The 12273-nt window shown below is 35.9% G+C and overlaps 1 protein-coding gene across 1 annotated transcript in view; it reads left to right on the top strand.

Moving 5' to 3' along the window:
* POLQ (DNA polymerase theta) overlaps positions 1 to 12273 on the top strand; it is a gene marked incomplete at its 5' end in the record, with an annotated part of 85601 nt that overhangs the window by 36905 nt on the left and 36423 nt on the right. Inside the window, 2 exons of the mRNA XM_081072459.1 lie at positions 907 to 1150; positions 8399 to 11466. Of these exons, the coding sequence (XP_080928585.1) occupies positions 907 to 1150; positions 8399 to 11466 (3312 nt within the window). The remainder of the gene's footprint in view (positions 1 to 906; positions 1151 to 8398; positions 11467 to 12273) is intronic.

The raw sequence follows: 12273 nt of genomic DNA, 5'->3' as shown, positions 1-12273 counted from the left end.
ACACTTGCTGTTGAGGAACAGGATAGCAAGTGGAAAAGGATTTCTGGATTTCTGTCTATGTGTTCTAAATTATTATCTCTTCTCTAAGGAAACAGTAGTCTCCCTTAATAAAATTAAATCCATGTTCTCTAAGCTATGCAAACAGGAAAGTTAAGGGTCTGATTTTGTCAAGGAATGCTTACAAGCCCTTTAGCAGGAAACCCTGGGCTGTTGGAGAGTGTGTACATTGTGAAGGTGTGTGCATCTATGAGAGAGTACTAAGGGAAAGATGGGGGGTGCGGTAAGAAGGGAGAGACTCCCCCTTCAATTCACTGGAAACAAAGATATCAGATTGCCTCTGGAGTTAGTGTTCTCATAGGGAAGTGATTTTCTTAATGACTTGGCACTTGGCTGCTCTGGCTTCTTTATTTCAAGAGTGTCTAGCTATTGAGCTGGGCAACCTTTCTTTGAAGAAGATGTCGGTGGGAGCTTCACTTTTTATAGTCTTCTCAACACTTGGATATTTGAATCAGTTCTCTTGCTTTCCTCTAGGTGGAAAGAGTCCCTTACCTGTTTTTAAGAGTTCTCTCTTCCTTAAAAAAAGAAAGGAATGAAGAGAGAGTGAGAGGAATGAACTAGGGGGAGGGCTTTTTGTTTTGTGTTTACATGCTCTGCCTCAGTTTTTTAAATGTCAAGTGCATGGTTAAGAATAAAGGAGATGACATTTAATGTGTTTAAAACATTTGTTTGCCAATTAGTTAGGCCCTTAATGTATGTCTACTCTCCTGTTAACTTACACCTTGGCCCTGTTAAACTCTACAATTCTCCAGGAAAAAAAGAAACAATGAAATGAAAGTATATCTAAAGAAAGAGAGAATTGATCTATAAAGAATTTTTAATTCAATAAATATTCTGTGAACATTCTAGGGATGATTACAGTATTTTCCAACCGCCTGGGCTGGCACAACATGGAACTACTACTGTCCCAATTTCAGAAGCGTCTTACATTTGGCATCCAGAGGGAGCTGTGTGACCTGGTCCGGGTGTCCTTACTTAATGCACAGAGAGCCAGGTTTCTCTACGCTTCTGGCTTTTTTACTGTGGCAGATCTCGCCAGAGCAAATATTGCTGAGGTGGAGACTGTTCTGAAAAACGCTGTGCCTTTTAAAAGGTAAGAGAATCCCCGTCTGCATAGGGTTATTAAATGAAAAAGCATGTCAATTTCTAAATAATAGATACTGCATTAAAATATTTTTCTGTTTGGTAATATGTTATACGTGGTGTAAGTGGAAGAAAATATGGCTACTTTTTCCCCCTTTAGGATTACTTTTTATTTTTTATACCTTTAAAATATTTCATGACTTAAAAGACATTTCTAAAAGTATTGTAATTCTCCCCTAGAAAGATTGAGTAAAGTTTCCAAGGCTTTCTGCTTATACTGATTTTCAGTATATATCCTGGGCTCATCTTAGACTTTCTTTAGACAAGAGCACTTTAAAATGTACTCCTCTTTTGTTTGTCTTGTTCTTTTGTTTTTTTTGGTTCAAACAAATGAGAAACAAAAACTCATAGACACAGACAATAGTTTGGTGGTTACCAGAAGGTAAGGGGTAGGGGGGTGGGAGATGAGTGTAAAGGGGATCAAATATATGGTGATGGAAGGAGAACTGACTCTGGGTGGTGAACACACAATGGGATTTATAGATGATGTAATCTAGAATTGTACACCTGAAATCTATGTGACTTTACTAACAATTGTCACCCCAATAAACTTTAATTTAAAAAAATGTACTTCTCTTGATTGTTCTTTGGAACACTAATCTCTCAAACAGCTTGTGAGAAGAGGATTCTCACTGTTGTGCTCATGTGTGTAACCGATTCATTGAATGGACTGGACTTGGCATGCAATCAAGGAGTAGCTTGTTTTCTCAACCACTGTTGTTTGAACTCAATCTTATATAAAACCTCAGCCAGATCCTATTGCTGTTTAGGCACTTGCAGGTACTAACAGTTTTATTTTAAGATGTTAACATTTTGTTCTAAATTTAAAAAAGCATCAGTCTCATTTCCAGTTCAGTGTTTCTTCTCTCTCACTCAGTTTAGGCCTGACACAGGCTCAGAAACTTGTCATAGGTGTGGGAAGGGATGGGGGATAGTCACAGGAGCAGCCTCACTGTCCCCCAGTGCTAGCTCACAGTGTGGCCTCCGCTCTCTGCATGGCGTCACCACCCCAGGTATGGCTCTGGTGGGACGCTAGTGCAGCGTACTGTAGGGGCATAGCAAGGTCTACCTAGATTTTGAAGGGTGGAATCCTCTGGAACCTTAGGAACACAACCATGCAGAGAACTGCCACAGTGGGGGGGGCCGCTGTAGAGTCCCCACTAGTGCAATGCCCAGTGGAGCTGGGGGGGCAGAGCCACTCCTGTGACCCCGGACCAGAAGAACGAGCAACTGGTGTACGATTTTGTCACCAGTTGTGTGACAAAAAGACACACCAGGGTGTGTCTTTGGCTGAAGTCTCCCTGGAGTATGCTTTAGAATTTTATAAATGTGTTGCTCTCCTCTGGAGCCTCTGATTTTCACAGAATCTTTGGATATAGTCATACTCGTTTAGAAATACGTACTGATAGTGCCCAAGGTGGAAAACTTCAGGTGTGGGAGTATCTCTGTGGTAACAACATACTTGACCCTTCCAGGGAGTCTACTGAAGGCAGTATATATTTACGAATTTTTAATTGGAATAAAGTTGTTTGTTAACACATTTTGGAGTCATTTCTGTATTATGCCAAGGCTGTTATTGCTATGACTATGCCTCAGAACTTTATCGATCAAATTTAGTGGCATCAGTAATAGGACAAGTCAACATCATGTGACTTCTCATGTAACACCCTGAGAAAGTCACATTATTTCTGATACTGAAGTATTTTTATCAAAAATGTATAACATGAATTTATCATAAGGAAACCTTAGACAAACCTACATTGGGAGACATTCTACAAAATAATTGGCTAGTACTTTTCAAAAATATCAAGACCATGAAAAAACAACAACTGAGGAGCTGTTTCTAATTAAAGGAGGATAAAGAAGCATGCCAACTAAATGCACTACTTTATTCTAAATTGGACTAGAAAAAGGATGTAAATGGAACAATTGGTGAAATTTGAACAAGGTGTGTAGATTAGACATAGTATTGTATTAATGTTAATTTTCTGAATAGAAACTGGTGTATCTGGCACTTGGCCACCCTGTTAGTACTTAGAGCATTGGGCTAGATAACCCAGCTAGTATTTAGATGGTATCAAACAGTTTGCCATTACCAACAATCTGCAAAGAATTATCTTGTGCATATGTATTTTCATATTATTGGTGATGTTTCTTCAGAGTTTATTTCTAGACCTGGGATTACCAAATGTAAGTGCATATGTAGCTTTATTAAATTTCAAATTTCCCCGCAGAAGGGTCTAGCAAGTCACAATATCACTAGCCTATTACCCTACAGCCTTGCCAACAGAATCTATTGTCACAGGTTTTCATTTTGCCAGTCTGATAGATCAGAAATTGTATCTCAGTATGGTTTTAATGTGCATTTCTCTAATTGTGAGTGATGGTGGATATCTTTTCATGTTTCAGGATCATTTATTTTATATTTTTGTAAATTATCTGGTTATGTTTTTCCCATATATTTCTTATAGGTTTTGGTCTTTTTCTTCTTTTTAAAGAGTCTTTTCTTTTTTAAATTGATTAGCGTTCCTAATCCTTTATTTGATATGTATATTGCAAATATTTTCTCAAAATGTATCAATTATTTTTTGACATTTTTTTACAGTTTTCCCATGCAGAATTTTTATTTTTCTATTGATTTATTTTATCGATCTTTTCATTTTTGCTTCTGCATTGTGATAGTTAGAAAATCCCTACACTGAGAGTAAAGAGGAATTTGCACGTTTTCTTCTAGTATTTGAAGTTTGCATTTAGATTCCTGATGCATTTAGAATTTGATTTTGCATATAGTGTGGTCTGGATTAATGTTATCTTTTTACCATTTATAAAAATGTTTATCTTACTCCTAGTAATATGAGATACCACCTTCATCATATACTAAATATCCATATGTAATTAAGTCTATTTCTGGAATTTCTATGCTGTTTGTTACTCTTTTTGCCAATTCATGAGCCAGTACCATCCTCTTAATAAAAAGGCTATATAATATATTTTAAAGGCTAGTAGGCCAACTACCTCCTCCTAATTTTTCATATTTTCCAGGCTATTTTTGTCTGTTTACCCATATGAAATTTAAAGTGCCTGTTGATATATTGTTGGGGTTGGATTGAAATTTAACTTAGAACTGACATCTTTATAATGTTGAGTCAATCTGTTCAAGGATACGTAATATCTTTGCATTTGATCTAGTCTTTATGATTTCAAGGAGTTTTAAAAATTGTCCTCATATAGCTTTTCAGGAGTTCAAAAGTTTTCTTCATACATGTTTTGGACATTTCTTATTAAATTTATTCCTATTTAATCTTTATTGTAGTTTTAATTGGTGGCTTGCTTCTGTAATATCTTCTGATTTGAGTGTATGAAAGCTATTGATTTTTGTATATTTTTTATCCTGCTAGTTTCTGAATTCTTTTTTAAAATTACTTTTGTCATTGTTTCTGTACGATTCCGGGTGTATAGTTATATCAACTGCAGATAGAGATGTTTTAGTTCTTTCTTAACAATTCTTATGATGCTTCTAATTGATTCCCTTATCTAATTGAATTAGCTAATACCTCTAATAGGTAGTGGTAATAGGGATAGTAGTAATAGAGATAGCATTTTTGTGTTGTTTGTGATCTTAGTGGAAATACCTCTGATGTTACCCTCATAGATACTGGCTTTAGGTCTATCATATATATGATATATATGTATTTTTAACATTTTAAAGAAAATGTCCATTACTTAATAATTTTCTTGAATATTTTTATCAGGAATGGGATTGCATTTTGTCAAAGCCTTCTTCAGTATTTTTGGAGATAGTTATAAAGTTCTTTTTTCCCTTACATCTATGAGCATGGTGTATTATATCAACAGATTTACTAATATTGAATCAATTTTATCATCCAGTATACATTTTACTTGGTCACGGTATTTTATTTTGTACGTGATGTTGGATTGTTTTCTAATATTTAATATAGTATATTTTTGCATTATTCATAAATAATATTGGTGTATATTTTCTTGTGTGTGTTTTGGACTATATTCAAGTTTTGCTATCAGTGTTTAGTATGAGACTTGCTTCATGAAAAAGACTTAGGAATTTGTTCTTCCTTTTCAGTACTTTGCAATAATTTATAGTGTATTGGGACTGGTTGAAGGTTTGATATAATTACTCTATAAAACCATCTTGGATGGTGCCTTTTTATGAGGTTAGTTCCTTGATCATCTTCTCTATTTTATTTTTCCAAAAATTAGTCTCTCTAAGTTTTCTATCTCTAATGGGGTCACTTTTGGTAATCTGTATTTCCCTAAAAAATTATCCATTTCATCTAGATTTTCAAATATATTTTCATAGAAATCTGTACATTAGTCTCTTAGGAATTTAAATTTGTTTTCTATTTCAATGGCTATTCCTTGTCATTTTTTCTTTTGTAAAACTTCTATTTTTTTAATCAATCAAGTTAGCTAATAGTTTATCTATTTTGATAATTTAAAAAAAAACTAGGATTTTGTTTTATTAGTTAGGTCTACTTTAAAAAAAATTTACCTCATTAATTCCTTCTTTTAATTTTATTATTTTATTCCTGTTGCTTTCTTTTGTTTTAAGTTGTGCTTTTTCTAGTTGTGTGTGTGTGTGTGTGTGTGTGTGTGTGTGTGTGTGTGTTGAACTGGGAATTTAATTTGTGGACTTTTATATTTTTTTCTATTGATAAATAAAATACTACGTTTTTAGTTTAGTACTATGAATTTTCCTATAGTCTCTATTTTAAATATAACCCATCGATTCTGATAATGTAGGGGTTTTGTTATTTTTTAGAAATTATTAATTTACTTTTTTTTTCTTTTTTGCTATTTTTTTTGATACTAGTTTCTAGTTTTATTGCATTGCAATCCAGTAGTGTTGTTTGTCACATTTCTACTTTTTGGAACTCACTAATGTTTTCTTTATGACCTACATATATAATCAATACAAGCTAGGTGTAGTCTCTATTACCGTATTTCCCCAAAAATAAGACATAGCTGGACAATCAGCTCTAATGCATCTTTTGGAGCAAAAATTAATACAAGACCCGGTATTATATTATATTATATTATATTATATTATATTATATTATATTATATTATACCCGGTCTTACATTATACTAAAATAAGACTGGGTCTTATATTAATTTTTGCTCCAAAAGACTCATTAGAGCTGATAGTCCAGCTGGTTCTTATTTCGGGAAAACACGGTATAAGGGTAAAGTGTTTGAAATGTAAACGGGGTCAAATATATGGTGATGGAAGGAGAACTGACTCTGGGTGGTAAACACACAATGTGATATGTAGATGATGTATTACAGAATCGTACACTTGAAGCCTATATAATATTACTAACCATTGTCACCCCAATAAACTTTAATTAAAAAAAATGTTTGAAATGTATTCATAAATTCTTCCTTACTGATGATGTTCATTAAGTCTTCTTTATTCTTATTTATGCCCCGCTACCCCCCGTCAACCCTTCATCTATCTTATAATGAGAGTGGTTTATTAAAGTTTGCTAATTGTTTGTATACTACTTTCTTAGGAGGCCATATACAGTATAGAGTTCCCTAAGTTCTTATATGTTTAAAACTGTTTTTCTATAATTTAATATTTGAAGCATATCTTAGCTGGATATAAATCTTTGGTCAACACTTTTTTTTAATTGAGGTTTTTGAAAATGATGTTTCTTTGCACTGTGCTGTTTTTGAAAAATTTGGTGGGAGTATGATTCTTTTGCCCCTCTAAATATGTAGGCCTTGAGATTTCTTTCCCATGTTTTGAAGTTTGATAGTTTTACTAGGCATATTAGTTAGTTATTGTTATGAAACAAGTTACTTAAGAACTGAGTGGCTTAAAAGCAACAGTGAATACATATTCAGTCCGAGTTTCTGTGAATCATGACTTTGGGAGCACCTTTGCTGGTGGTTCTGGTTTGAGTTCACTCATGAGGTAGTAAGTAGTAAAGTTGTTGACCAGTGGTAAAGTCTGTTGACCAGATCCTGAAGAGTTGACTTGGATCTGCTTTTAAGGGGCTCGTGTACACGTTGGCAAGTTGGTGCTGGGTTCTCCACCTGAGTTTCTCCAGAGAGCTTCTTGATGCCTTCATGCCATGATGGTTGGTCTCTCCCATTGTGAATGATCCAAGAGAGAAAAATGGAAGGTGCAGTGTCTTTTATGGTTTTTTAGTTGTTTTGAGTGAGAGGCTAAATCAGTCCCTATTACTCCACCTTGGTTGGAAACAGAGGTCACTTGGACATTACTTCTTTCAAAATTTTTATACTTTATCCTATCTCTCTTCTCCTAATGGTACTTTAATTACATATATGTTTGACCTTTTAGGGTGTAGAATCTATTATTTTACCCTGACAAGCACTGGTATTTTATCAGTCAGTTAGCTTAGCTGAACTCAAACTCTAATCTTTGTCTTTCTGTAGTGGGCTATAGCTCAAATCTCTATAGTTCAGCTGTTTAGATTTTTAATTGGCTGCTTGGAGTCTTGCATAGCTTAGAGGTCAGCCAGATTTTTGGGCAGAATTTATAGAAGAATTTGGGATTCTCCTTTTCTGGATCTCTCATTTCTGGACTTTCTCCCTTCATTTGTATCTCCTGTGGTTATTCTGAACTCTGTTTCAAATTCTGTCAATAAACTTCAGGCTTTTATCCAAGTTTTAAGTTACCCTTTATGGCGCTGATTGGGGCCTTTTCACATTCAAGTGAAAAGTGAAAAGTCATCCACTGCCGTTTTTTCTAGTCTCAACTCCCTTCTAATTTCTGCTTTCTTTTGAAAACTCTCCAGTTCCTTCAAAGTCTGGGGTTCATATTATATAGGAGGATTTGTTTTCAATGAAAGTTTTTGACACTCACTTATTCTATCTTGCCATTTAAAACTCTGCCTTAGGCCTTCTCTTATTATGCTATTTAAAAATTGCAGAACCACCCATCCCTTCCTGGTGCTACATTTGTTGTACACATCTGTTGTCACCAGTTGACATAGAATGTTCTTTAATATTTGTTTGTTTTCAGATTTCCCCAACTAGAATGTAAGCTCTAAGAAAGCAGATATGTTTCCCTCTTGTTCAGTGCTATTTCTTCTATTCTCAGAACAACTCAGATTGATACTTAATTTATTTGTTGGATGATGAATTAATCAATGCATTAGTTTATTTATTTTTTTATCCCCTTGTATAGTGCCCGAAAGGCAGTGGATGAGGAAGAGGAAGCAGTTGAAGAACGTCGGAATATGCACACTATTTGGGTGACTGGTAGAAAAGGTTTAACTGAAAGGGAAGCCGCAGCCCTAATAGTGGAAGAAGCCAAAATAATTCTACAGCAGGACTTAGTTGAAATGGGAGTGCAATGGAATCCACATTCCCTTTTAAATTCTGATACACACTCATTGACCAGCAGTGAGTCAGAAGTAAAGGAACACAAATTTATATCCCAAACTAAGAGTTCTTGTAAAAGATTAACATCAGAGAAAAAAAGTAACACAATATGTAGTGATTCTTCTGTTAAGCATTCACCAAATACAGTGCAAGATTTAGATAAAAACGGAGAGCATACAAATTCTTTTTATTATCAGGATGGGCATCAACAACGTCAGGTACATTCGATTTCCAGAGCAAGAAAATGGACGTCCTTGAATATAAGTAAAGAGAAGCTAGGAACCTCTCCAAATGAGGGAAAAACAAGTACTAAGAAAATTGTTCAGACTCTCTCATCTGAGAAAACAGAAAAGGCAGCTTGGAAACATAGAAAGCATCTAAAACGATCCAGATGCAGTAGCCCTGTGAAAGACTGTGGAAAGCGTAGAACTGATTTACAAAAACAGACTGTATCTAATCCTGTTCCTTGTGAAGACTCTTTGACCTTAGATGAAAAGAATATGGAATTTGGAAGTCCTGAGCCATTTGCTAAAAATGTATCTTTCAGTGCTGAGGGAAAATGTAATAAAACATCATTCCCATCACAAACAGAACAAAGTTGTTCAAGGAAGAAAACAATAAATAGTGGTATTCTTGTTGAGCATTTTATCACAGGATCCCAGAGTGAAAAACAGACTTGTCAAGCCACTAGTGTGGTTAGTGAAAATGGAAGAGGATTAACTGTTGTGGAGTCAGAAAAAATAGATGAAGTACTGATACAAAATGATTCAGAAAAATATAATATTTATGTGAGACACCATGATATGCATCCATTTAACCAGTGCACTGAGAAGCAGTCTGATAAACAGACAAGCACTTATACTAAACAGAAAAAAATAATAGAGACGCAAATGCCCTGTGGGATAGTCAGTGGTTATATGACTAGAGACTCAAAGGCTAGTATTATCGAATGTAAAAGTGTAAAGTTTAATGCTGAGGAAAATAAATTAAATAATCTTCAGGTATCCGGAGATGACATAAGCAGCACTGATATACACAGTGGATTACATCTACCAACTGGAGCATTTGGTAAATCTGGAGGCCAGCATAAGAATTTTGTAAATCCTTCTAGAATTCAAGAAAAGACAGATGCTTATACAGCAAACAAAAATAATTGTGTTTCTGGCTTAGGGTTAGTTCCTTGTGATTTTGAAGATAGTTTCTACCTGGATACTCAGTCAGAGAAAATAATACAACAGATGGTAACTGAAAATGCCAAACAAGAAGCAGCAAAGGACACCAACCTGGCAGCGGAGATGATGCGGAAGAGCCTGGGCACCCAGGGCTCAGTGAGCTCTTCTCAGAATGACATTCACTTTACCTTTCCTGGTGACCAGCGTTCTCCAGGAGGGACAAATATAGACCATTTGGAACCTACGACTGTAGGCACTGTGAAACGAAGGACTGATTCACACGCGGTTGATATCCTGACTCCAGAAAGCCCACTTTTTCATTCTCCAGTATTATTGAGGCAAAATGGCCCTTGTTTTAAAGGGAATGAACTTTCTGTTACTGACTCCCAATTAAATAGTTTTCTTGAAGGTTATCAAACACAGGAAGCTATGAAATCAGTTATGTCTCTAGTTCCTCAAAAGAGGACTCCCACTGGCGTAGAAGTAGAATGTCTGCCAGTTCCTGAAACAAGTTTAAATTTGAGTGATAGTTTACTGTTTGACAGTTTCAGTGAAGACTACCTCATTAAAGAACAACCGCCTGATGTCCAAGCAAAAGAACCCTTTCCTTCTGAAATAATGTCAGACCATTTCAGTGATTCTTTGTGTCTGAAACCAGAGGACCCAATTAAATCAAATATGGATGCGAATCAAGATAATCAGCAGCAGATGACTTGTTTCAGTGATGAGTCTATTGTATTTTCAGAAATAGATTCTGTTCAGATAGTTGAAGCTTTGGATAATGTAGACATATTTCCTGTCCAGGATAAACATAATACTGCAGTATCTTTTAGAACATTAGAACCATGTAATCCAGTGGGTAATGATCATCCCCAAAGAGAAGTAATTGAAGGAGATAAAGATGAAAAGTCTCAAGGATCCAAATTAACTGGGACAAAACAAAATAATTCATTAACATGGTCAGGAGAATCATTTGATTTAAGTCCAGGACTGCAAAGGATTTTAGATAAAGTGTCCAGTCCTCTAGAAAATGAAAAGCCAAAATTAACCACTACAGACTTGTCTAGTTTGAAAGAAAAAAACAGAGAGTTAAATGACAAACAAGAAGTAGTTTCAAATTTGGAGTTAAATCAAGTACAGCGAATTTCATATTCCCCTAATATGGACATAAAAAGCAAGATTGAGGCATTTGCGAACTATGCTATTCATGGTGAAACCCCATCCCTCTTGCCTTGTAAAGAAAGCAATACAGTTGATGATAATGGACTCATTCCTCCTACACCCATTCCAGCATCTGCTTCTAAGCTGGCATTTCCAGTTATTCGTGAAACATCTTCTGTAAAACTTTGGAAAACTAGTAGTGTTTTACAACCTGGTGAAAGTTATTCGTTTGGCTCCCCTTCAGCTATTAAAAGCCATGATTTAAATCCAGAGAATAGAAATAATGTAAAAGACAACAGTCCTGTTGGAGACACAAGTTTTTCACTGCAGTTATCACAGGATGGATCACAGTTAACTCCAGCCTCATGCAGTTCAGAAAGCTTGGCCATAATTGATGTAGCAAGTGACCAAATTCTCTTTCAAACATTTATAAAGGAGTGGCAGTGCAAAAAGCGATTTTCCATCTCACTGGCTTGTGAAAAGATCAGTGATTTGACATCTTGTAAAAGTGCAACTATTGGTGGTAGGTTTAAGCAAGGTAAGAAATTTTATTTTTAATTTTTTCACATTTAAATGTAAAATAGTAAACTGAGAGGGGACAGACTTTTCAGTATTGGATATTAAACGTAATAAATTTATTCAAAGCTTAATAAGTTTCTCTGATGTGGGTTTACATGTAGAAGAGCCTTATTGTCCAGCACAACTAGGTTAGTAATTGTTTCCCTCTGGTATGAGAGATGGGCAGCCCCAGGACAGCTGGGTGGGAGAGCTGAGTAGTGAGACCAAGAGTGCAAGCTGGGAGACCGAAAAAATGCAGACCACCAAGGCACGACTCATTCCCCTGGCTCTGACAGACTGTTGTACCTGGGTAATCAGGCCTGTGTCTCTCTCTTTCCAAGTAGGCCAGAGATCCCATCTAAACAGCCTTCCTACAGCAGCTCCCCTATGTAGGTGGCTTGTCAGGAGTTCAGACCCTTGCTGTCTCCTGGGACATTGACACAGTGGTCAAGCTTATTGCTGTTGGGGCCACCACAATTGGTGGGACTGGTTCAGGGGCATGTATTGGACCATGTCTGGAAACTAAAACAGCAGCTCTTTCTCCTATGTCATTCTGGTCTGTGCCCTTTCTGAGGCCATGGGGTGCTTCCGTTTGATGGGTGCTGTCCTCATCCTCTTCACTTTGTGAGGCTCTGTGGGGGTTACTTCCCTGACCCTGTTACTTCAACTCCAGGCCACACCCAGTGCTAGCGTGTGCTAAGCCTTACCGTTAAACACAACATTTCTCTAAAAAGATCACACACACATATATATAATACATAATATGTTGTTATATAACATATATAAA

Source organism: Rhinolophus hipposideros, assembly GCF_964194185.1.
Source record: "Rhinolophus hipposideros genome assembly, chromosome: 2".
NCBI classification, from domain to species: Eukaryota; Metazoa; Chordata; class Mammalia; order Chiroptera; family Rhinolophidae; genus Rhinolophus; species Rhinolophus hipposideros.
Note: the sequence above shows the minus strand (reverse complement) of the source record. Positions and strands in the feature narration are given on the sequence as shown.